This window comes from Mobula birostris, chromosome 29 (assembly GCF_030028105.1).
Source record: "Mobula birostris isolate sMobBir1 chromosome 29, sMobBir1.hap1, whole genome shotgun sequence".
Lineage (NCBI taxonomy): Eukaryota > Metazoa > Chordata > Chondrichthyes > Myliobatiformes > Myliobatidae > Mobula > Mobula birostris.
Window position 1 is genome coordinate 27,008,045 of NC_092398.1, and position 27,449 is coordinate 27,035,493.

Below are 27,449 nucleotides of genomic sequence, written 5' to 3' on the forward strand. Positions count from 1 at the left end.
TCTTTCCTCCACTGTAGTGGAGTCCAAAACCAGAAGGCAAAGGTTAAAGCTGAGAGGAGAGAAACTCAAAGTGGACCTGAAGGGCAACTCTCTCTCCACCCAGAGGGATACAGAAGGAACTGCCAGAGGGGTTGTAGAGGCTGGGTCATTTAGAGGGGGACTGAGTGGGAGAGAGTGGGTGGGCAGGCGGGGACTTTATTCCTCGGAGAGTGGGAGGTGTCTCGAACCAAGAGACAGAGTGAACATGTGTGCTTTTTGCCTGGGCAAAGGGAATAAAATAGGGACGGGAGGGCAACTTTGTCACCCAATGACCTGCCAGAGGTGGAAAGATAAAGAAGACATATTGAAGGGTGGGGACCACCACAGGACCAAATGGTGGCTAAATTCTGTTCCTGGTCTGTGGTAAATTGCAGGTTTCTACAGACGTACCCTGGAGGGCATCCTTACTGGCTGCACCACCGTCTGGTGGGGGAAGAGCTTCACAGGATTGAAATAAGCTGCAGAAAGTTATAAATCAGCCAGCTCCATCTTGGGCACTAGCCTCCCCAGCATCCGGGACATCATCAGTCAGCGATGCCTCAAGATGGCAGCATCCATTATTAAGGACCCTCATCACCCAGGACATTGCTACCATTAGGAAGGAGGTACAGGAGCCTGAAGGCATACACTCTTCCCCTCTTCTCAGGAACAGCTTCTTCTCCTCTGCCATCAGAGTATTGAATGGAGATTGAACCCTGAACACTACCTCTCTTTTATTCCTTCTCTTTTAATTTCATTTCTGAAAAACATATTTCTTATTGTAATTTATACTTTTTATTATTGTGCATTGCTGCCACAAAACAACAAATTTTATGATGTATGCCAGTGATATGAAACCTGATTCTGAGTATTATGGGCCAATTGCAAGGAAGGCAGATGGGTATTCTGGTTAGCACGCAGGATGTGGGCTGAAGGGCCTGTTTCTATGATGCGGGAAAGTGGTGAATGCTGTTGTGGGATACGGGGGGAGAATTTTGCCTAGTGGAACAAGGGGGATGTGGAGAGCGGGGCTTGTCACTTACCGGGGCGGTAGCCTCCCGCGGAGCGCCCGTGGACTGGGCTGGTGTAGTAGGGTGTCACCCCGCCACCACTGCTCCCCTCGCTCTCAGCCGGGCTGTAGAAGGCATCGCTGTCGCCACTGGGCAGCACCATCTCGTCCATGTAGGGCAGCAGCGTCTCCTGCCCTGGGCTCAGCAGCGGGGCCGAGGTGCTGATGGGCGCCAGCCAGCGGTGCTGGTCCATCGCCTCCTCCATCACAGCCTGTCCCTCCGCCCTCCTCCTCGGCCACTGCGGCGCTCGCTCCCTGCCCCTGCTGTCGGAAGGGAAGGGGGTACTTGTCAAAGACAACGGCCAGGCCGCAGGAGAAACCACCGCGAGACATGAGCTCAGTAAACGGTGCAAGGATTATCCAAAACTCCCCATGAAATAAAGGGTGTGTGGGGGGGGGGGGAATAATCACTGCCCTCCAAATAAAGAAAGGACAGATTATTCCACACCACAGCTCGGTCCGGCAATGTCTAATTGTATTTATTTATTTAAAGATACAATGCAGAACAGACCCATTTGGCCACTGAAGCAACAGTAGCAGCAACTCACCGACCTAATCCCAGCCTAATCACGGAACAATTTACAAAGACCAATTCACCTACTAAAGCTGTACGTCTTTGGACTGTGGGAGGAAACCAGAGCCCCCGGTGATCACCCACATCATATGACGTGACACATAATGAATGATTATTATCATCGTAAAAACATTTTTGCTCAGCTCAAGCTGGTAAAACCTGAGTTACGGACATAGCCAAGCACGCTCATTTCTCAATTGCTAGGAACTTTCGGACTATTATATTGGTGTTTAGTATTGTGGCTTTCTGGAGATTTACATAGATATTGCTGTGTAGTCCTAATTGTTTAATGCTATTGTGCCGTGCCTTTGGGATGGTACCAGTTGCAGATATTACTATTGGGACAATGTATACCTTGTTCATGTTCCATAGTCCTTCAATTTCCTCTTTTAATGTTAATGGTGTTTTTCACTTACTGATTTCTGTAAGTAATATGTGTTTGGAATGACTATATCTATTGTAATGTTATATCCGGACACTTATTATGGATTGTTAAAGTTAAAGTCTGTCCCGAGCCTTGTGGCCCATCATGCCGGTTTCTGTGGCGCGAAGCAACTGAGAGTACGAGACTTCCCCCCCCCCCCCCCCTGGATAGGACACCAGTCTATCGCGAGGTTAACCCCCAGCATTTTGCCGGTACCCATTTTCAGCCGGGTGGACTGGAGCAGTATGTGTTTAAGTGCCTTGCTCAAAGACACAACACACTGCCTTGGCCAAGACTCGAACCCACGACCTTCAGATCGTGAGCCCAACGCCCTAACCACTTGGCCACGCACCACACTTCTTCTTCTATTTCCGGCTGTTTAGACGCACCTAGGCGTATTACAGCCCTCTGCAGGATGTATAATTAATTATAGAACTTCAAGGAACTCAAATCCTCGAATACAACCCCGTTTCATGTTGATTCTCTTGATGGCCAAAGATTGGATAGAAAACCAAAATAAATTTAAGCCAGATAGCCTCTTGAACAACAGGCTTCTTTCAATTTTGTATCGATTACAGCTCAGCAAAACATGCTGGACTGTCTCTGGACAACCACAGTCACATAATCCAGTAGGATGTTTTCCTATTAGCTTTAAATAATAATTTAGGCCACAATGCCCCAACCTAAGTCTTGTAAATTTCACCATATCTCTACGACTTAAAAGGTGACAGTCTGAGACCTTTTTAACTCGTGGGTGACTAGAAAAATAATGCCTGCCCCTCAATTCATTTTTCCAATCCTCCTGCCGCTTCTTCCCTAGACCTTTTTTAATCCCACTTCTCAATTCTGCTCTGCCTAGGAGAACTCTAATTTATACTTGCCTGCTCTGTAAGGAAGACTTTGCAATGCCACCCACAATTTCATTTCCCTCCACCCCAGCGTGCCCAGGTATCCAAGAAAATCTAACTGCACAACCCATCTTCCCTACTCTAAACAACACTAAGAGAATCTCAATAACCATGTCAGGATGAGCTTTTGATTTACTCCCTTTTATAGACTCTAAGGCAGCAGCAGAATCCGAACAGATGATAACCCTGTGTGGTCCAGAGTCTTCTATCCACCATAAGGCCCAGAGGATTGCTAATAATTCTGTTGCAAAGACAGAAACACCATCTGACCAATCTTAACTCCAAGTTGAGACACACTTATTATGGATCGTCCTATCTGTAATAACAGATCAGTCATAGTATAATTTGTGGGTCTCCAACTCTAAAACTGGATCTGGCTTGTATTTATTATTATTATTAGTTTGTTTTGCACTTGCACAGTTTGTTTTCTGCACATTGGTTGTTTGTCAGTCTTTGTTCTGCATTGATTCTATTCTATTTCTTTGTTCTACTGTGAATGCCCGGTGACACATACTTTAACAATAAATTTATTTTCAGCTTTGCACTCCAATTCCAAAGCAGCCTTCCGCTTCTTGGCAATTCAAACGTGCATGCGCCTGCACCCTTCCAAGTGCCCCTGCCTCTTCCACACCTTGAGCTTCGGGTTTCAATCCGCCCTTTCTCAGTGATGGGATTCCTCTGTATCCCTTCAGTTATACAGGGACCTGTACGAGGAAAGCTGGACACCCCTCAAAATATTATACCCCTTCTGCCTCCTCCGCTCCAGCAAGAACAGACTGGTCTCTCCTTGTAACTAAGACACTCCATCCCAGGGAATCTACTCAGCTCCTTCCGACAGTTTGGCGGTGAAACCCATGTGTGGCCCGGCTGAATGTTCAGGGAAGCAAGAAGCTGCAGAGAGCAGTGGACTCTCATTAGGAGTTTGAAGAGGTTTGGTACGTCAACAACAACACTCAAAAACTTCTATAGATGTACCGCTGAGAGCATTCTTACAGGCTGTATCTCTGTCTGGTATGGGGGGGGGGGCGGGGGCTAAAGCACAGGACTGAAAGAAGCTGCAGAGGGTCATAAATTTAGTCGGCTCCATCTTGGGTACTGGCCTACAAAGTACCCAGGACATATTCAAGGAGCAGTGTACCGCCAGGCTCAAGGACAGCTTCTATCCCCACTGTGACTCTGGTACCATAAGGTGGGCTGTTGGCCCCACAATCTACCTCGTTGCAGTTTATCATTGCACTCTTTCAGTAGCATTTCCACTTTATTCTGCGTCGTTATTGTTTTGCTCACCGCACCGTGTAATCTGATCTGTATGAGTGGCTTGCAAGACAAGCTTTTCACTGTATCTCCGTGCATGTGACAATTAAACCAATACCAACACTAATTGTATCTACAGGAGGTGCTGCCTTAGGAAGGGAACGTCCGTCACTGAAGACCCCCACCACCCGGGCTGCGTCACCTTCTCACAGCTCCCGTCGGGCAGGACGTACAGAAGTCCCACACCACCAGCAACCTCCCTTCAGCCATTTGGTTCTTGAACCGACCAGCACAACCTTAATCACTACCTCAATACAGCAACACTGACTGCTTTGGACTTTCATTTTACTTGTGCCTTTTTTGGTAAAAAAAAATTTGACTTATTGAGATACAGTGCAGAATAGGCTCTCCCAGCCTTTCAGACTGTGTTGCCCAGCAACCCCTAATTTAACCCCAGCCTAATCACGGGACAATTTACAGCGACCAATTAATCTACTAACTGGTATGCCTTTGGACTGTGGGAGGAAATCCACACAGTCACGGGGAGAACATACAAATTCCTTACAGGCAGCAGCAGGAATTGAACCCAGGAAGTATTCTGCTAACCACTGCGCCGTCCTATAAATTATGAATTATGTATGATCTATATTTTTCTTGTGAAGGCTCTTTTCCACAGAGGTTGGGTGGGACTACAACCAGAGGTCATGGGTTAAGGGTGAAAGGTGAAGAGTTTAAGGGAGAGACTTCTTCACTCAGAGGGTCGTGAGAGTGTGGAGTGTGGAAGGGGTGCAGGCGAGCTCAGTTTCAACATTTAAGAGAAGTTTGAATAGGTACATGGATAGTAGGGTTATGGTCCCACTGCAGGTTGATGGAAGGAGGCAGTATGAATAATTCAGAATGGACTAGATGGGCTGAAGGGCCTGTTTCTGTGCTCTACTTTTCTACGACTAACAATTAAGAAGTCGAGAGCTTGAAGGCATGGAGCCATAGAGTTACACAGCGTGGAAACAGGCCCTTCAGTCCATCTGATCCATGCTGACCCAGATTCCCATCTGAGCTTGTCCTATATGCCCACGCTCGGCCAATATCCCTCTAAAACTTTCCTATCAATGTACCTGCCCAAATGTCTTTTGAATGTAATTGTATCCACTTCAACCACGCCCATACCCGTTTCATATACCCACCACCATCTCTGTGGTGAGACCTTCCGCTCCAATCCTGCTTAAACTTCTCCCCCCTCATCATCAACCTCTGCTCACTAGTTTCAGACTCCCCTGCCCCAGGAAAAAGACCATGACCAGCTACTTTATACACACTCCTTGGCCACTTCATTAGGTACACCTGTACTGCTCAATAATGCAAATATCTAGTCAGCCCATGATGTGGCAGCAACTCAATGCATAACAGCATGCAGACACGGTCAAGATGTTCAGTTGTTGTTCAGACCAAACAACAGAATGGGAATGAAATGTGTTAGACAATAGACAATAGACAATAGGTGCAGGAGTAGGCCATTTGGCCCTTCGATCCAGCACCACCATTCACTGTGATCATGGCTGATCATCCACTATCAGTATCCAGTTCCTGCCTTATCCCCATAACCTTTGATTCCACTATCTTTAAGAGCTCTATCCGTCTCTTTTTTGAAAGCATCCAGAGACTTGGCCTCCACAGCCTTCTGGGGCAGAGCATTCCATATACCCACCACTTTCTGGGTGAAAAAGTTTTTCCTCAACTCCGTTCTAAATGGCCTACCCCTAATTCTTAAACTGTGGCCTCTGGCTCTGGACTCACCCATCACCGGGAACATGCTTCCTGCCTCCAGCGTGTCCAATCCCTTAATAATCTTGTATGTTTCAATAAGATCCCGCCTCAGCCTTCTAAATTCCAGAGTATACAAGCCCAGTTGCTCCAATCTTTCGACATATGGCAGTCCCGTCATCCCGGGAATTAACCTTGTGAACCAACACTGCACTCCCTCAATAGCAAGAATGTCCTTCCTCAAATTTGGAGACCAAAACTGCACACAGTACTCCAGGTGTGGTCTCATCAGGGCCCTGTACAGCTGCAGAAGGACCTCTTTGCTCTTATACTCAATTCCTCTTGTTATGAAGGCCAGTGACTTTGATCTGAGTGACTTTGACTGGGAATTGAGTGCTGGTGCCAAATGGGGTGGTTTGAGTCTCTGAGAAACTGCTGGTCTCCTGGGATATTCACACACAGCAGTCTCTAGAGGTTACAGAGAATGGTGCAAAGAACAAGAAATATCCAGTGAGTGCCAGGTCTGTGGGTGAAAATGTTAAAGAGAAAGGTCAGAGGAGGTTTGTGGGTGAAAATGTTAAAGAGAGAGGTCAGAGGAGAATGGCCAGACTGGTTCAAGCTGACAGGAAGGCAACAGTAACTCAAATAACCACACGTTACAACAGTGGTGTGCGGACAAGAACGTCTGAACGCACAGCACGTGAAACCTTGAGGAGGATGGGCTACAGCAGCAGAAGATCACGCCGGGGTCCACAACAAAGTGGCCTATGAGTGTGTGTCTGTGTGTCTCATGATTTATAAAGCCTTTGTAAGGTCACCCCAATCTCCTGCGCTCCAGGGAAACAGTCTTGGGCAACAGGACGGGGCGGTATGACAGCACAGCAGTTAGTGTAATGCTCCAAAATGCCAGTGATCAGGGTTCGATTGCTGTCTTGTATAAGTCTCTATGTTCTCCCTGTGACTGTGTGGGTTTCCTCCGGGTGCTCTGGTTTTCTCCCACATTCCAAAGACGTACAGGTTAGGGTTGGGAAACTGAGGGCATGTTACGTTGGCACCAGCGTGGCGACACTAGTGGGCTGCCTCCAACACCATCCATGGACCTTGATGTAAACGACGTGTTTCACTGTGTGTTTTGATAGTTTGGTGTTATTTGATGTGTTCAAATAAAGTTAATCTTTCATCTTTACCCTGTCTCTTCTTGTAACTCAAGGCCTCCAAAGTTCAAACTAAATTTATTATCAGAGTACATCTATGTCACCATATACAACCCTGAGATTCATTTTCTTGCGGGCGTACTCAATAAATCCATAACCGACTTGGGCGTTAAAAAGACAACAAACTGTGCAAATACAAAAAGAAAGAAATAATAATAAATAAGCAATAAATGTGGAGAACATGAGATGAAGAGTGAGCCCTTCAGTTGTGGGAGCATTTCAATGATGAAGCGAAGTTGAGTGAAGTTATCCCCTCTGGCTCAGGAGCCTGTTGGTTGGGGGGTAATAACTGTTCCTGAACCTGGTGGTGTGAGTCCTGAGGCTCCTGTACCTCCTTCCCGATGGCAGCAGGGAGAGGAGAGAATGGTTTTGGTGGTGGGGGTCCCTGATGATGGATGCTGCTTTCCTGCGACAACATTTCGTGTAGGTGTGCTCAATGGTGCCGGACCTGGTAACATCTCGTGAAGCTTTTCCACTCTCTTTCTCGGTCAAAGACATCCTTCCCAAATACGGGTGACCAGAACTACACACAGTATGCTCAGAGTGCAGTCCCCAGTCCCATCGACAATTTGTACAGCTGTGACATGAGGTTGGTGCTCCTGTACTTAATGGTAGTGGTAAGGTCAGAAGAAGGGATGTGTACTAGCAAATGCACAATGCTGACCCCTCATTCACCACGCTCGACCCCCTCAGGTAATGATGCACACCACAACTGGATGCAGGGAGACCAGGACAATACCAGGCTGATTGGTGACAAGTGCCACACAAATGCCACTGAACAAAGTCGTCCAACAGGAGAAATATCTTGTGAACTCCCCGCTCCTGACCTTCAGTAGGATTACCAGTAATGAATCCCCTACTGTCAGTGTCCTTGGAAACCCAGAGCTGAACTCGAGTAACACATAAATACCATGGTTACAAGCGCAGCTCAGAGGTGAGAGATCCTAAGGAAAGTGACTCACTTCCTAACTCCCAAAGTCCATCCACTTTATACAAGGCTCACATCAGGAGTGTGATGGAACACCCTCCACTTGCCTGGGTGGAGATAGTCCATGCACTTCACATCCGCCACATCACCTTTTCCCCCATCTACAAGTCAGGAGTGTGATGGAACACTCCTCACTTTCCTGGCTGAGTAGGTCCATGCATTCCACATCCGCCACATCACCTTTTCCCCCATCTACAAGTCAGAAGTGTGATGGAACACTCCCCACTTTCATGGCTGAATAGGTCCATGCATTCCACATCCGCCACATCACCTTTTCCCCCATCTACAAGTCAGGAGTGTGATGGAACACTCCCCACTTTCCTGGCTGAATAGGTCCATGCATTCCACATCCGCCACATCACCTTTTCCCCCACCTACAAGTCAGGTATGTGATGGAACACTCCCGACTTTCCTGGCTAAGTTCAGCTTCAATGACTCCTAAGACAGCACCTAGGACAAAGCAGGCCACTTGATGCCACCCCTTCCACAACTGTTCACTTACTACACCACCAACGCACAGTAGCGGCAGTGTGCATCATCAAGACGCACTGCAGCAACCCACTCAGACTCTGTAGACAGCCCTTCCAATGTCAGTATCACTGTACATAAAGTTGAAAGTTCAAAGTAAATTTATTGTCAAAGTACATCCGTCATGTACTACCCTGAGATTCACTTTATGTATTTAGTGATACAGCACAGAACAGGCCCTTCCAACAATGTTCCCTCTAACTTGTAATGACCAGTGTGCACAAAAATCTTGTGCTGAGCAATTTTTTGCCCAGTGACAACAACATGTACGCACTGAATAATTTCTTCAATAAAAACAGCACAAATAAGGCAGTTCTAAAATCTGCAGACCAATCATCGCAAACTCCACATTGTCAACACTGTTCACATCAAAAACCGGAAAAGGAAATGTGATTGTGAAACACACTTAACATGCCAATGAGGCAGAGGATGACAACCTTTTGTACGGAGTTTAAATTCCTTTGTGTGCTGGTAGCAAAAGACGTGTGCGCGTGCACACCTTGGAAGGAGCATTGCCTTCTGGTCCTTTGAGCCATGACATCCCGACAGACCAGACAGACCCTAACCTAATTATGGGACAATATACAATGACCAATTAACCTTCCCAGTATGTCTTTGGGCTGTGGGAGGAAACCAGAGCACCTGAGGAAACCCATGCATTCCACAGGGAGGATGTACAGAACAGCGCCTGGATTGAACTCCGAACTCCGGTACACCCCGAATGGTGACTGCGTTGTGCTAACCACCATGTCACCGTGGCACCCAGAAACCTGGTGGCGTGGGACCTGAGGTTTCTGTACCTCCTGTCTGAGAAGAGATTGGAGGGTGGTCTTTAACAAGGATACACAGGATAAGGGTTGTTGTCCTGCCCACACAGGGTGAGTTCCTGTTTATTCATGATGCAGCTATATTTCACCATCCTCCCATCTACATCCGAATTGAGTCATGGTGATGTCATCAGCAGAAGCCGACTGAAACCTCGCCCGGGGCACTCCGGGGACCATGGCCGCGACAGGTGGCGCTGACTCGCCTCCCGACTGAACGAAGCCCAGTACTCACAGCACGCCAGCCCTGCGTGGTGGGGAACTCTCACGTGCTCTTGCACCCAAGTTACCTGCCCTGTGAGCTGGCTCTCGGGCTGGGGGACATTGACGGGACGGGGTCTCTCTCGCGTCAGGGTGAGGCTGTGTGCTCTGGTCCTAGCCTCTCACACTATCGGAAACATCCACTCTATCTGGGCCTTCCAATATTCAGTAGGTTTCAATGAGATCCCTCCTCATTCTTCTAAACTCCAGTGAGTACAGGCACAGAGCCATCAAACACTCCTCGCATGTTAATTCATTACTTCCTGGAATTATTTTCTTGAACCTCCTGTGAACCCTCTCCAATGCCAACATGTTCTTAGATCAGGGGATGAAAGCTGTTCAGAACACTCCAAGTTATAAGTAACTCCAAATAACACTTATAAGGCTTTACAAGTGCCTTATAAAGCCTCAGCATCAGATCTTTGCTCTTATATTCTAGTCTTCTCCAGATGAATGCTAACCTCGCATTTGCCTTCTGTACCACTTGCAAGATAACCTTCAGCGAATCCAGCACAAGGTCTCCCAAGTCCCTTTGCAGTCTGAATTCAAAAATTCTCTCCCTGTTTGGGAAATAGTCTGTGCTTTTATACCTCCTACCAAAGTGCATGACCATACATTTCCCTACTCTGTATTCCATCTGCCACTTCTTTGCCCATTCTCCTAATCTAAGTCCTTCTCTAGACTCCCTGCTTCTTCAACACTCCCTGTCACAGTCTCACTGCATGCCAGTCCTCTCCGCACAGAGGCGAACTACCCCAGGTACCCCGAATGGTGGACAATTTTGCAATTCTTGTTTGGGCTTGAAGGTGACAACGCGAAGGGAGATCAGATAGCGAAGAAACTGTATGCTCACGTTCACTAGCGGAGGTGGGGGTGTCGAAGAGTCTCAGTGCCCTGCACAGTACACTGGTGGGTCAGGTAGCGTATACAGAGGAAACCAGAAGTCAATGTGTCGGGCTTAGACCCTTTGTTCGGACTGGAGAGGAAAGGGGGCAGAAGTCTGAATGAGAACAGTAGGGGAGTTGGGGGGGAGAGGACTAGGAGTTGGTGAATACAGATAAGGGGAGGGAGGAGGACAGGAGGGTGGGGGATCCTGACTTGCTGAGATACTCCAGCAGTGTGTCTATGTTACCCTAACCTTTCTCTCTGTACTGCCACAGAACCCCAGGACAGGGCTGGCAGGCATTGAAGGTTCAGAGAAGGCTCATGAGAATGATCCTGGAATTAAAGTGCTAATGTCCGAGGAACAATTGATAGCTCTGGGTCTGTATTCACTAGAGTTCAGAAGTATATGGGGAGGGGGGGCATTTGATCGCATTGAAACCTACTGAATATTGAAAGGCCTAGACAGAGTGGTTGTGGAGAGGATGTTTCCTGTAGTGGGGGAGTCTAGGACCAGAGGGCACAGCTTCAGAATAGGACATCACTTTAGAACAGAGCTGGGGAGGAATTTCTTTGGTCAGAGGGTGGTCAATCTGTGGAATTCATTGCCACAGACAGCTATGGAGGCTGGGTATATTGAAAGCGGAGGTTGGTATGTTCTTGATTAGTCAGGGTGTCAGAGGTTGTGGAAAGAGGACTGGAGAGTGGGGTTGGGGGGGGGGGTAATAAATCAGCCATGATGGAATGACAGAGCAGATTCCATGGCTCAAATGGCCTAATTCTGCTCCAGTGTCATATGGTCTTATGTTAGGGTGCAACGTACCAAACACTGGAGTGGCCACAGTTGGGATTTTGATAGACTCCTATTTCCACACACTAGGGTTGCAACCTTTTAGGGATTTGCTTTATTTCTCACACGTACAGGTGGGACGGAGGTGGAATTGGAGATAGTGAGGGTAGAACATCAGGGTGTTGTGCACCGTAGAAGCAGATCATTAGGCCCTCTGCTTCTATGATAGCCATCATGGCCATCTCTAATAATCGTGCATTCATTCCATCTCCCTCTCTGTCTTGCTCATTGCTGGGAAGATTTACCAGGATGCTGCCTGGATTAGAGAGCATGTCTTATGAGGAGAGGCTGAGTGAGCTCAGTCTTTTCTCTTTGGCGTGAAGGAGGATGAGGTGACATCATCATCATGAGGTGCTATGTCGTACGACGTGGGCGATCATGGTCTTTCCGTGACCATGATTGTTCTTGGGAAATTTTTCTGCCGATGTGGTTTGCCATTGCCTTCTTCTGGGCAGTGTCTTCACAAGACAAGTGACACTGCCCCCCCACAATCATTATCAATACTCTTCAGAGATTGTCTGCCTGGCGTCAGTGATCACATCACCAGGACTTGTGATCTGCACTGGCTGCTCATATGACCATCCACCGCCTGCATTTATGGCTTCACGTGACCCTGATCGGTGCAGGGGGGACTAAGCAGGTGCTACACCTTGCCCAAGGGTGACCTGCAGGCTAGTGGAGGGAAGGAGTGCCTTACACCTCCTTTGGTAGGGACGTATCGCCACCCCGCCACCCCGCAAGATGATAAGAGGCATAGATAGAGTGGACAGCCAGTGACATTCCCCAGGGTAGAAGTGGCTAATTTAAGAGGACATTACTTTAAAGTAACTGGAGGAAGATACAGGGTGGATGTCAGAGGTAGGGTTTTTTTTATACAGAGAGCGGAGGAACTCTCCGATAGGTACAAGGATGATAGGAAAATGGAAGGCTACGTGGGAGGGAAGGGTTACATTGATCTCAGAGTAGGTGAAAGTGTCAGCATAGCATTGTGGGCCGAAGGGCCTGTACTGTGCTGTACCAATCACAGGCAAAGCCCATCCCACCGTTGAGACCGTCCACAAGTGAGCAGCATCCATCATCGTGGACCCCACCATCCGGGCCATGCGCTCTTCAATTGGGGAGGAGGTACAGGAGCCTCAGGTCCCACACCACTAGGTTCAGGAACAGTTATTACCCCACAACCATCAGGCTCCTGGACCAGCGTAGATAACTTCACTCACCTCAGCTTTGATTCCACAACTTACGGATTCATTTTCAAGGACTCTTTAAAACTCTTGTTCTCAGTATTATTTACTTATAACGTGTTTATTTATTTTATCACTCTTGCATATGCATAGTTTGTCTTTTGCACATTGGTTGTTTGTCCGTCTTTGTGTGCAGTTTTTCACTGATTCTATTGCATTTCTTTGTTCTGCTGTGAATGCTCGCAGGAAAATCAATCTCAAGGTAGCATATATGTATTTTGATAATAGGTTTACTTTGAGCTTTGTTCGATGTGCTAAAAGTTTCTTCCCAGATACCTCCTATACGCTGTTACTGCTCCTGCCTCCATCCCCTCCTCCGACAGCTTCTTCCATTGCTACCAGGGAAAAAATTATCCCTCAGGTCCCCTTAAAGGCTTCTCCCTCTCATCTGAGACCTATGCCCTCTAAGCTTTGAGCACCGCAACTATGGGAGAAGTACACTACCTCCTCTATTTATGCCTCTCATAATTTTACACACTGCTCAATGTCCAAGATGTTGGTGAGGCTGTGTTTGGAATATTGTGTTCTGTTTTGGTCATCGTGCTCGTAAGGTTGCTATTCAGCTAGCTCCATCAAAGACACCAGCCTCCCCAGCATCGAGGACATCTTCGAAAGGCAATGCCTCAAAAAGCCAGCATCTATCATTAAGGACCCCCATCACCCAGCACAAGCCCTTTTCTCATTGCTACCATCAAAGACAAGGTACAGGGACCTGAAGGCACACACTCAAAGTTTTAGTCTTTCCATGACCATAACTGCTCTTGGCAATTTTTTCTACAGAAGTACTTTGCCATCGCCTTCTTCCAGGCAGTCTCGTTACAAGACGAGTGACCCCAGCTTTTATCAATACTCTTCAGAGATTGTTTGCCTGGCGTCAGTGGTCGCACAACCAGGACTTGTGACATGCACCAGCTACTCATACGACCATCCACCACCTGCTCCCATGGCTTTATGTGACCCCTGATCAGGGGGCTGAGCAAGTGCTACACCTTGCCCAAACGTGACCTGGAGGGAAGGAGCGCCTGATATGTATAGTTATTTATATCTTATTGTAATTTACAGTTTTTATTATGTTTCACAATGTGCTGCAAATTTCACGACAATTGCCAGTGAGATTAAATCTGATTCCAGTTCTGAGTTTGAGCATTTCCCATGGTGCATCAGAGATTGAGAGGCGATCTTATAGAGGGCTACAAAATTCTTTCCCCTGGGATTGAGGGATCAAGAACTAGAGGGCACAGGTTTAAGGTGAGAGGGTAGACATTTCATAGGAACCTGAGGGGCAACCTCTTCACCCCAGGAATGGTCTGTATATGGACTGAGCTGCCAGAGGAGGTGGTTGAAGCAGGTGGAAGATAGGAAAGTACAGATCCTTCTAATTCAATCTAACCCAGGACCCTTTTTTATGCTATGGACCCCTACCATTAAATGAGGGGTCTGTGGGCCCCGGGGTGCAACCCCCTGATCTATTCTCTCTGTACTACACAGCTCATAACCTCCCCCTCGTACCCCATCTGTTACTTATTTTTATGCACACGTTCTTTCTCTCACTCTCCTTTTTCTCCCTCTGTCCCTCTGAATATACCCCTTGCCCATCCTCTGGGTCCACCCCTCCACTTGTCTTTCTTCCCAGACCTCCTGTCCCATGATGCTCTCGTATCCCTTTTGCCAATCACCTGTCCAGCTCTTGGCTCCAACCCTCCCCCTCCTGTCTTCTCCTATCATTTTGGATCTCCCCCTCCCCCTCCAACTTTCAAATCCCTTACTCACTCTTCCTTCAGTTAGTCCTGACGAAGGGTCTCAGCCTAAAACATCGACTGCACCGCTTCCTAGAGATGCTGCCTGGCCTGCTGTGTTCACCAGCAACTTTGATGTGTGTTGCTTGAATTTCCAGCATCTGCAGAATTCCTGTTGTTTACAGCTCATAACCTTTCACTTTTCTTTGACCCACGTGCCTATCTTACTCACCGCCCATTACGCCGCTGGTGTTTAGAGCAGCAATGAAGGACCTCTGTCTCTGGCGGTGTTCAGGGCTTCCTTCATCATGTCAGTAGCTCCCTCTCGGGTTTCACTGCCGTCAGTCATGCAAGTCCCGGGTGGAGACTCAGGAATACCGTCGCACCCAGATGTTCCTCTTTGCTGTTTCCAGATAAATTTTGTTTGACCAGTCGGGGTTGTTAGCCCTGAAGCTGGACCACTCTTAGTCTGGCCTCTACTCTTTGACCTGTTTGGCATGGATGCCAAAGCACGAAGCCCTGACTCCAGCCAACATAGCTCTCCGTGTCATTGAGGCATACAAGCCTCCAAACCACTTCTCTTGGAGGTGTGCGTATCCAAGAATGTCTTAAGTGCCCCTTAACATACATACCTGCCTCTCCCACCACCCCTGGCAGTGAATTCCATGCACTTACCACTCTCTGTGTAAAAACCCTACCTCTACCAACCCCCTCTAAACTTTCCTCCAGTCAGTTTAGAAGTATGTCCTCTCCTATTAGCCATTGCTGATGTGGGAAAAAACCTGTCCACTCTTTCTATATCTCTTACCGTTGTCGTTAGAATCAGAATCAGGTGTAATATCACTGACATATTCGTTACAATGCAAAAATTAATGCAATTTACAACAAGATACAAAACCAGAAAAAAAAAGTAGTGCAACAAGAGATGATGAGGTGAGGTAGGACTGTTCAGAAGTCTGATGTTGGAGGGGAAGGAGCTGATCCTGAAATATTGAGTGTGTGTCTTCAGGATCTTGTACTTCCTCCTTCTTCTACGCCTCTCATCCTCCTTCATTCTAGCTCACTCAACCTATCCTCATACGGCAAGCTTTCTAATCCAGGCAGCATCCTGGTAAATCTCATTAGCGACATTTAAAAGGTATTTGGGCAGGTACGTGGATTGGAAAAGATCTAGAGCCGGGGTTCCCAACCTTTTCTTTATGCCATGGAGCCTTACCATTAACCGAGGGGACCGCAGACCCCCAGGTTGGGAACCCCTGACTTAGAGAGATACAAGTCAAACGTGAGCAAAAGGGACCGGCTCAGATGGGAATCTGGTTCAAAGTTCAAAGTAAATTTATTATCAAGGTATGTACAAGTCACTCCTTGTGGGCACGTGGCCAAGTGGTTAAGGCATTGGATTAGCTACCTGAAGGTCGTGAGTTTGAGCCCCAGCTGAGGTAACGTGTTGTGCTCTTGAGCAAGGCACTTAATCACACATTGCTCTGCAACGACACTGATATGGGTCCTAATGCCCTTCCCTTGGACAACATCAGTGTCGTGGAGAGGGGAGACTTGCAGCATGGGCAACTGCTGGTCTTCCATACAACCTTGCCCAGGCCTGCGCCCTGGAGAGTGAAGACTCGCAAGACAACCCTGAGATTCATTTTCTTGTGGGCATTCACAGTAGAAGTAGAAATACGACAGAATCAATGAAAAACTACACAGAGGCATGCAAACAACCAATGTGCAAAAGACCACAAACTGAAAAAAAAATATATATAATAGTTAAATTAAATAAGTAGTGCAAAAAAGCAGTGAGGTAGTGTTCGTGGGTTCAATGTCCTTTCAGAAGTATAATGGCAGAGGGGAAGAAGGATTCCTGAATCGTTGAGTGTGTGTCCTCCTCCCTGATGCAATGAGAAGAGGGCATGTCCTGGGTGATGGGAGTCCTTAATGATGGATGCTGCCTTTTTGTGATGCTGATGTCCTGGATACTATGGAGGCTGGTGCCCATGATGGAGCTGACTGAGTTTACAACTCCCTGCAGCTTACTTCGAGCCTGTGCAGTCCAGTTCGGCAACCTCCCAATACCAGACAGTGATGCAGCCAGTCAGAATGCTCTCCACACAGTACATCTGTGGAAAGCTGTGAGTGTCTTTGGTGACGTACCAAACCTCCTCAAACTCCTGATGAAACATAGCCTCTGTCGTGCCTTCTTTGTAACTGCATTGATACGTCAGCATCATAGCATTATGCTAACTGCTACACTACCCACCGCCTGTATGATCCATGTCCTTACATTCCCTGAATATACATGTCTATCTAACAGCTTTTTAAATGATACTGTTGTATCTGTTCCACTCTCTCCCCGGCAGCCCGTTCCAGACACCTATCGCTCTCTGTGTAAAAAGAACCTTGTCCCTGCACATCTCCTTTAAACTTAAAACCTCTCACCTTTTACGTGTGTCCTCTAGCACTTAACAGCTCCAGCTTGAGGAAAGGATTCGGACTGTCTGAATTGATGCTTCTTGTTATTTTATGAACTTCAGGTCTCTCCCAGCCTCCGATATTCCAGAGAAAACAATCAAGACTGTCCAACCTCTCCTTAGAGCTCATACCCTCTAATCCAGGTAGCATCCTGGTGACTGTGCCAGCACTGGAGAGGGTCCAGGGGAAGTTCACGAGAATGATCCCGGGAATGAATGGGTTAATACGAGCAACAAACACACACACACACACACACACACACACACACACACAAAATGCTGGTGAACGCAGCAGGCCAGGCAGCATCTACAGGAAGAGGTACATTCAACGTTTCGGGCCGAGACCCTTCGTCAGCACATTTGTCGAGGAGCATTTGATGGCTTTGGACCTGTACTCAGTGTTTAGAAGAATGAAGGTGGTTCTCATTGAAATCTATCAAATATTGAAAGGCTATAGGATGGACGTGGAGGGAATGTTTCCTATAGTGTGGGAGTCTAGGACCAGAGGGCACAGCCTCAGAATAGGACCTCTCTTTAAAACAGAGATGAGGAGGAATTTCTTTAGCCAGAGAGTGGTGAATCTGCGGAATTCATTGCCACAGATGGCTGTGGAGGCCAACTCATGGGTATATTGAAAGCGGAGGTTGATAGGTTCTTGGTTAGTAAGGGTGTCAAAGGTTATGGGGAAAAGGCAGGAGAGTGGGATTGACAGAATGGCGGAGCAGACTCGCTGAACCAAAAGTCCTAATTCTTCTCTGCCCTCTCCAAAGCCTGCACGTCCTTTCTCTAATGGGGCAATGAGAAGGGCTCGCAATACTCCAAGTGTGGTCCAATCAGATGCTTACAAAGGTTTAACATGACCTCTGCACCCTGACCAATGAGGGCAAGTGTGCCCTATGACTTCTTTACCACTGTCTACTTGTACAGTCACTTTCAGGGAGCTGTGAACCTGGATCCCAAAGTCCCTCTGTACACCAATGCCATGAACAGTGTCTGTATATTTGACCTCCCAAAGTGCAATACCTCATACTTCCTGGATTAAACTCCAACCACAGGGGGGTGCTGCAGCCAACACACATACACACTCTCACTCATCAACACACCCACCCAACTCACACAGACACAAACACTCGCACACACAGAGACACACACCTCTCACACACACAAACAACTCATACATGCAGACACACACACAACTCACTCATACACACACACACCCACTTCACACATACACACACAAACAACTCACACATGCAAAGACACAGACACTAACACACACCCAAACAACTCACACTCAGACACTCACACAGTTATATATATGTACTTACACACACACACAGACATACATGTAGAAACTCAGACATAAAAACAGACAGACAGACACACACACACACACACACACACACACAATAAGCTTCCACCCACAGAACAGTGGTAACAAGCAGGCTGAGAGGTAGTGACTGAAGTCAGGGCCAACTTCCCTTCTGGTGGCAAAGATACAGCAAACGAGAAGTCTCCCATGCGGTGAAGTTCAGCATCTTACTGGAGAACACTGGATAAGTTTCAAGCATCTGAAACGGAACCACCTGAACCCCAGCGAAACCAGAGAAAACTCATACAATTACGTACACAATAGCTTTCACCTCGTACCAGGTTTTCAGACAAAGAAATGCTTAGGGTATTCCTGCAGTGGACATTTGAGAGCCATTTGGGACAGCTTAGTCAAAAGAATGAGGTTTAAAAAGTGCAGAAAAATGGAGAGAGTTCCAGTGATCAGGAACCAGCCACCCATGGTGATTAAACCAAATGAAGAGGTGACTGAGAGATGGGAATTGGAGATCTTGGGAGGTTATAAGGTTTGTCACACACTCCCAGGGTCAGACACAGAGTGAAACTCCTTCAACACTGTCCCATCACACACTCCTGGGGTCAGACACAGAGTGAAGCTCCCTCCACACCGTCCCGTGGTCAGGCACAGAGTGAAACTCCCTCAACACCGTCCGATCACACACTCCCTGGCATCAGACACAGAGTGAAGCTCCCTCCACACCGTCCCGTGGTCAGGCACAGAGTGAAACTCCCTCAACACCGTCCGATCACACACTCCCATGGTCAGGCACAGAGTGAACCTCCCTCTACACTGTCCCGGGGTTAGACACAGAGCTCCCACTATACAAGGGGCTTCATGGTATTAAAAAAGCTTGGGAACCCCTGCTCTACCCCATCCCATCACACACTCCCAGGGTCAGACAGAGAGAGAAGTTCCCTCTACACGGACTGTCTCAAGAAGCAAGTGAGCTTTGCCAGGTCTGGCAACATCGATATTTATCTGTCTGGCCACCTCCCCGAAGCCTGTGAACAGGCTGTTGTTCTCCAAGAACGCACTGTATGTTGAAAGGTTGCCTCACTTCCTGCAGCACTCCCACTGACTGGTAACACAAAACATAGAACAGTACAGCATAGTACAGGACCTTCAGCCCATAATGTTGTGCCAACCCTTTAACCTAACTGAAGATCTATATAACCCTTCCCTCCTACATAGCCCTCCATTTGTCTATCATCCATATGCCTATCTAAGAGTCTCTTAGATGTCCCTGATGTCCCTGCCTCTACCAATACCCCCGGCAGGATGTTCCACACACCCACCACTCTCTGTGCAAAATAAAACATCCCCCTGTACTTTACTCCACTCACCTCAAAATTACAATAAGCCTCCAAGGGGACCACAACCTTGTTCTAGGGTCTGGATCCTCAATGACCCGAAGAGCTCCGTTGGCTGGAGTCAGGGCTTTATGCTTTGGCTCTTGGTAGGATCACCCACGCCAAACAGGACAATGGATAGAGGCCAGACTACGACTGGTCCACTGGTCCTCCAGGTTCAGGGGTTCAGCTCAGGGCCAACAACCCTGACGAGTCAAACAAAACTGTTACAGAAACAGCAATGAAGAATCCTCCTACATCTGGGTGCGACGGTATTCCTGAGTCTCCACCTAGGACTTACATGACTGACGGTAGTGAAAGCTGAGAGGGAGCTACTGACACGATGAAGGAAGTCCTGAACACCACCAGAGATGGAGGACCCTCATTGCTGCCCTAAACACCAGTGGCATAATGGGCAGTAGGTAATTATTAGCCATTTCCATCCTAGGGAAAATCTTGCTGGCTGGCCATACAATCTATGTCTCTTATCATTATGTTAATCTTTATCAAGTCACCTCTTAGCCTCCATTGCTCCAAAGAGAAAAGCCCTAGCTCACTTAACCTATCCTCATAAGACATGGGATTAGCATCCTGGAAGATCTCCTCTGCACCCTCTCTAGGGCTTCCTCATCCTTCCTATGATGAGTTGACCAGAACAGAACACAATAGTCCAAGTGTGGTCTAACCAGGGCTTTATAGAGCTGCAACATTACCTTGCGACTCTCGAACTGAATCCCCAGACCAGTGAAGGCCTACACGCCATACACCTCCTTAACCACCCTATCAACTCGAGCAGCAGCTTTGAGGGATCCATGAACGTGGACCCCAAGATCCCTCTGTTCCTCCATGCTGCTAAGAATGCTGCCATTAACCCTGTACTCTGCCCTCAAGTTACTGTGTCTGTCGCCTGTTTGCCCTGTGGCTCACTGGCCAAAGCTCTTGACGTTTCCTTGGAATGCAGGGGTAAGACAGGACGCAGGACTCTTGAACCCTATAGTGAGGCGGGGTACGAGGCTGAGCAAGTGGGCATCCTGAGTTTGCACTTGCTGTGTATGACTAGTAAAACCCTTGCCCTGTCTCTGCCACCTCTCTATCACTCTCATTCTCTCCTGTTTCATCCTCTCCCTCTCTCTCATTCTCTGTACCTATATCTCTACCTCTCCCTCCCCATTCTCTCTTTCACTCTCTTTTTCTCTTTCACTGTCATATGCACGCTCTCATTCTCCCTCACTCACTCTCTCCTCTCTCTCCCTCCCTCTTCTCCTGCTCACTGTCGTCCGAATCACCCCCCGCTAACAGCCCTACCCCGTTTCCAAAGTCCTGAGGGCGCCATTTCCTAAGGAATTCTTTGGCCCACCCCACCTCTGCCCTATCTCACTTCCTCCAGGATCTGGGACTCTCTCCAGTTCTGAGCTCTTGCTCATTTCTGTATGTCACAACACCCTGAGTCATGGCCACGTGGGCCACCTCTCTGAGCTCTGCATCTCCCTCCACCCCCTTTCTCTCTCTCTCTCTACCCTCTGTTGAAACCTTCTTAAAAACCAAGGATCTAGGGATGGCATGGCAGGGTAGTGGGCATTGATGCTACCTCATGGCTCCAGAGACTTGGGTTCAATCTCAGTCCCTGACACTGTCCGTGTGGTGTTTGCACCCTCTCCCTGGGACCAGTTGTGTTTCCCCTGGGTGCTTCAGTTCCCACCTTCCAAAGACCTGCTGGTGAAATGGCCACTCTACATTAGGTGACTAGGAGAAGGATTCAATGGGGGGGGGGGGTAATATGTGTGAGGAACATAGGACCAAAAGACATAGAAGCAGAACCATGCCATTCAGCCCATTCAATCCATTCTATCATTGACCCATTTTTCTCCAACCCATTCTGCTTAAACCCCAGACTAATGAGTCTGCACTCTAACTATAGGACATAGGAGCAGAATTAGGCCATTCCATCACGGCTATTTTATTATCCCTCTCAACCTCATTCTCCTGCCTTCTCCCCAATTTGACACCCTGACTAATCAGGAACCTATCAACCTCCTATTTAAATATACCCAATGACTTGGCCTCCGGAGCGACTGTTGCAATCAATTCCACAGATTCACCACCTTCTAGTGAAAGAAATTACTCCTCATCTGTGTTCTGACGGGACAGCCTTCTACTCTGAGGCTGTGTCCTCTGCTCCTGGACTCCCCCACAATAGGAGACATTCTCCCAACGTCCACTCTCTCCAGGCCTTTCAATATTTGGTAGGTTTCAGTGAGATCTTCCCTCACTCTTCTAAACTCCAGAGCAGAGGAGACGGAACCAGTGGCTTTCTTTAGCAGAGTCACATAAACACACAGCACAGAGACAGTTCCTTCAGCCCATCTTCCCCATGCTGACCATAGCGTTCATCCACACAGAACACAGAGACAAACAGCATGGAAGAAAGGCCCTTCGGCCCAACTGGTCCATGCCGACTATGTTGGCCCACGAGCAAGCCCCACCTGGCTGCGTTTGGCCCATAGCCTCTGAACTCTGCTCTCTGTGTACTTAGCTAGACAGCTTTTAGAGAGCCCATCTCAACCACAATTCCTGGCAGCTCAGGTTCAGGTTAATTGTCTTTCAGCTGTACACACCTATACAGCTTCTTCAGGGACCAAGGTGAAAACCACAGTACAAATTTCACATACAGCACAAAGTAATGTTAACACAATATTACCAGACAATAGACTATTAAAACACAGATATAAAGCGCACAAATGAAATACAGCCATTCTTCAGGAAATCCTACAAAAGGCAGTGGATTCAGCCCAGTCCATCACAGGTGAAGCCCTCCCAAACACTGAGCATATCTACAGAAAACACTGCCATAGGAAAGCAGCATCCATCATCAGAGATCCCCACCACCCAGGACATGCTCTTGTCTCGCTGCTGCCATCAGGTAGAAGGTACAAGAGCCTCAGGACTCACACCAACAGTTACCACCCCTCTAACATCAGGCTCTTGAACAAAAGGGGATAATTACACTCGCTTGCCCTGTCATTGAGATGTTCCCACAACCAATGATCACACTTTAAGGACCCTTTATCTCATTATCTCATGTTCTCGTTATTTATTGCTATTTATTTATATTTGCATTTGCACAGTTTGCTGTCTTCTGCACTCTGGTTAATCTTTCATTGAACCTGTTATAGTTACTATTTTATACATTTGCTGAGTATGCCCACAGGGAAATGAATCTTAGGGTTGTATGTACTCTGATAATAAAATTTACTTTGAAGTCGGGCTTCTGCAATGGCCCTGATGGCTTGTTTCTTTGCCAAAGAGAGAGTAGGTTCTACACAGCGAGCAGCGAGCAAATGCACCCCTGCACCCCACCTCTATAGGTCACACTGTGCCCTCCACACCTGTGTCTGGCACTGCTCTACCAGCTTCTGGTATTTGACTTTCTTATGCTCCAACGCCCCCTCAATCCGGTCTTCCGAAGGAACCGCCAGTGTTCTACCACGACCACCTGCTTCAATCAGGTCACCCCTCAATTGACAACTTCCATGGAAAAAGTCTTAATCTCTCCGTGTAACTCAGGTCCCCACCTTTGTAAATCTTCCCTGCACTCTTTCTAGTTTAATAACATCTTTCCTCTAACAGGATGACCAAAACTGTGCTAACATCCCAAGTACAACTTGGGACACATTAGGCCTGTAATCTTTTGAACGTTCCCCGTCCAAGTATCTCTCTGATATCTGCCTCCACCACCTCTTCCAGCAGCTCGATCCAAATATTCACCACCCGCAAGAGCTGGGAGTTAACATTGCAGCTCTATAGAACCCTGGTCAAACCACTCTTGGAGCATTGTGTTCAGTCCTGGTCGCCTCCCTTCACTGGAATTCAGAAGAATGAGAGAAGATCTTGCAAAAACATATAAAATTATGAACGAGCTAAATAAAATAGAGGCAGGGAAGTTGTTTCCACTGGTAGGTGAGACGAAAATTAGGAACATAACCTCAAGATCCAGGGGAGTAGATTTAGGATGGAGATGAGGAGGAACTGCTTTTCTCAGAGAGTGGTGAATCTGTGGAATTCTCTGCCCAGTGAAGCAGTGGAGGCTACCTCAGTAAATATATTTAAGACAAGGCTGGACAAATTGTTGCATAGTAGGAGAATTAAGGATTATGGGTCAAAGGCAGGTAGGTGGAGACGAATCCATGGCCAAATCAGCCATGATATTATTGAATGGCAGAGCAGGCTCGACAGGCCAGATGGCCAATTCCTGCTCCTATTGTTATGTTCTCATTACAGGAAGGATGGGAAAGCTTTAGAGAGGATGCAGAGGAGATTTACCAGGATGCAGCCTGAAATAGTGAGCATATCTTATGAGCATAGGGCTCTCTGGAGCAAAGGAGAATGACAGGAGACTTGAAAGAGATGTACAAGAAGCACAGATAGTGGACAGTCAGTGCCATTTTCCCAGGGTGGCAATGTCTAATACCAGTGGACATCCTTTCAGGTGATTGGAAGAATGTCTAGTGGGGAGATGTCCGAGGTAGGTGATTATACAGAGACTGGGGAGCATAGAATGCCCTGCCAGAGGTGTTGATAGAGGCAGAGATATAGGAGCTTTTAAGAAACTCTTAGACACATGGATGAAAGAAAAAGGGAGGGCTATGGTTTATGTAGGAGGGAAGGGTTAGATTACTTTTGGAGTAGGTTAAAAGGTCAGCACGACATTGTGGGTCGTAGGGCCTGTATTGTTCAAAAGCTCAAAGTGCGTTTATGATCAATGTATAAATTATACAACCATGGTATTTGTCTCCTTACAGGCAGCCACAAAACAAGAAACCCGAAAGACCCCAATTTTAAAAAACTGACCAATGTCCAATGCACAGAGAGAGAAAAAAACACAAATTGTGCAAACAGTAAAAGCTAGTAACAGCATTCAGGACTGAAGTGAGTCCACAGACCCGGAGCCTGGAACGCCAGAGCAGACCCGGAGCCTCAGCCTCAGCTCATCACACCGCGGGGCAAACCGCCACGAAGCCCACAACAGGACACAGTTCCACCTCAGCACCACGGAGAGCAGAGAAAACGTGGGGCAGCAAGCAGAACTGGCTCGACCCTCGCCTCTGGTTCCAACGCCCTGCCTTTTCAATCCGTCTGGCCCAACGTACTAAACACTATGTAGGGGGAAAAAACTACCTACAAATCTCTCCTCAATCTCTCACTCTAAGCACGTGACCTCTAGAATTAGACACACTGCCCAGAGGAAAATGGCCCTATCTACACCCCAGCAAAATTTCATACACCTCTCTGACTACACATCTTGCTGTCTTGGTAAAGCAGCCAGCATAATCGACGGCCCTACACACCCCAGACATTCTCTCTTCTTCCATCTGCCACCGAATCTGAAAGTGCGTGCCTTCAGGTTCAAGAACAGCTTCTACCCGGCTGTTACCAGACACGTAAACAGACCTCCTTATGATAAAATGGGACTCTCGGCCTCACAACCTACCTCGTTATGATCTTGTACTTTATCGTTTACCTGCTCTGGACTTTCCCTGTAGGTGTTACACTTTATTCTGCACTGCCACCGTTTTACCTTGTTCTACCTCAACGATCTGATCTGTCTGAACTATGTGAAAGGTACATTTTTCACCGCATCTCAGTACATGTCACAGCAATAAACAAGTACCTGTACCAATTGTTCCTGAACCTCCCAATTCCTCAACAAATAACCACCACTCTCCATGTGAAACACATGCCCCTCATACTTTACGTCTCACTGTAAACCTGCACTCTCGAATTAGAGACTCACCTATCCCTATTCAGAAGACACAGCTGCAGAATTGGGCCATCTAGTCTGCTCCGTCATTTGACCATGGCTGACTTATTATCCCTCTCAACACCACTCACCTACCTTCTCCCCTTCTGCCCTGACTAATCAACAACTATCACCCTTTTCTTTAAATACACTCAATGACTTGGCCTCCACAGCCACCTGTGGCAATGAATTCCACAGAATCACCACAAAATCCTCATCGCTGTTCCAAAAGAACAGCCCTCTATTCTGAGGTACCTTGTCTGGTACTACTCTCCCCCTCACTTTCCCATCTTCCTCACTCTCCAACTCACTCTACTCCCGCACTATCCCATCTTCCACTCACTCTCCTCCCTCACTTTCCCATCTTCCACTCACTCTCCTCCCTCACTTTCCCATCTTCCACTCACTCTCCTCCCTCACTTTCCCATCTTCCACTCACTCTCCTCCCTCACTTTCCCATCTTCCACTCACTCTCCTCCCGCACTTTCCCAACTTCCACTCACTCTCCTCCCTCTCTTTCTCCATCTTCCACTCACTCTCCTCCCTCACTTTCCCATCTTCCACTCACTCACCTCCCTCACTTTCCCATCTTCCACTCACTCTCCTCCTCACTTTCCCATCTTCCACTCACTCTCCTCCTCACTTCTCCATCTTCCACTCACTCTCCTCCCTCACTTTCCCATCTTCCACTTACTCTCCTCCCTCACTTTCCGCATCCTCCACTCACTCTCTCTCTTTCCTCATCTTCCCCTCACTCTCCTCCCTCACTTTCTATTCTTCCACTCACTCTCCGCCCTCACTTTCTCCATCTTCCACTCACTCTCCTCCCTCACTTTCCCATCTTCCACTCACTCTCCTCCCTCACTTTCCCATCTTCCACTCACTCTCCTCCCTCACTTTCCACATCTTCCACTCACTCTCCTCCCTCACTTCCCATCTTCCACTCACTCTCCTCCTCACTTTCCCATCTTCCACTCACTCTCCTCCCTCACTTTCCCATCTTCCACTCACTCTCCTCCCTCACTTTCCCCATCTTCCACTCACTCTCCTCCTCACTTTCCCATCTTCCACTCACTCTCCTCCCTCACTTTCCACATCTTCCACTCACTCTCCTCCCTCACTTTCCGCATCCTCCACTCACTCTCTCTCACTTTCCTCATGTTCCCCTCACTCTCCTCCCTCACTTTCTCCATCTTCCACTCACTCTCCTCCCTCACTTTCTCAACTTCCACTCACTCTCCTCCTCACTTTCCCATCTTCCACTCACTCTCCTCCCTCACTTTCCCCATCTTCCACTCCCTCTCCTCCCTCACTTTTCACATCTTCCACTCACTCTCCTCCTCACTTTCCCCATCTTCCACTCACTCTCCTCCCTCACTTTCACATCTTCCACTCACTCTCCTCCCTTACTTTCCCATCTTCCACTCACTCTCCTCCCTCACTTTCGCATCTTCCACTCACTCTCCTCCCTCACTTTCCCCATCTTCCACTCCCTCTCCTCCTCACTTTCCCATCTTCCACTCACTCTCCTCCCTCACTTTCCCCAAATTCCACTCACTCTCCTCCTCACTTTCCCATCTTCCACTCACTCTCCTCCTCACTTTCCCATCTTCCACTCACTCTCCTCCCTCACTTTCCCATCTTCCACTCACTCTCCTCCCTCACATTCCCATCTTCCATTCACACACCTCCCTCACTTTCTCCATCTTCCACTCACTCTCCTCCCTCACTTTCTCATCTTCCACTCACTCTCCACCTCACTTTCCCATCTTCCACTCACTCTCCTCCTCACTTTCTCCATCTTAAACTCACTCTCCTCCCTCACTTTCCCATCTTCCACTCACTCTCCTCCCTCACTTTCTGCATCCTCCACTCTCTCTCTCACTCTCCTCCCTCACTTTCTATTCTTCCACTCACTCTCGTCCCTCACTTTCTCCATCTTCCACTCA

General features: G+C 47.8%; 1 protein-coding gene across 4 annotated transcripts in view; it reads right to left on the minus strand.

Moving 5' to 3' along the window:
- LOC140189856 (GATA-binding factor 2-like) overlaps positions 1–27,449 on the minus strand; it is a 56,185-nt gene that overhangs the window by 20,116 nt on the left and 8,620 nt on the right. For 2 of the 4 annotated variants that reach the window (XM_072246179.1, XM_072246176.1), the window contains exon 2: positions 1,062–1,351. In XM_072246179.1, coding sequence (XP_072102280.1) covers positions 1,062–1,293 — 232 coding nt within the window. In that variant the 5' untranslated portion in view covers positions 1,294–1,351. Of the gene's footprint in view, positions 1–1,061; positions 1,352–16,971; positions 18,590–19,697; positions 19,910–27,449 lie in introns of those variants that run through there. The other 2 variants (XM_072246178.1, XM_072246177.1) reach the window with 2 other exon arrangements.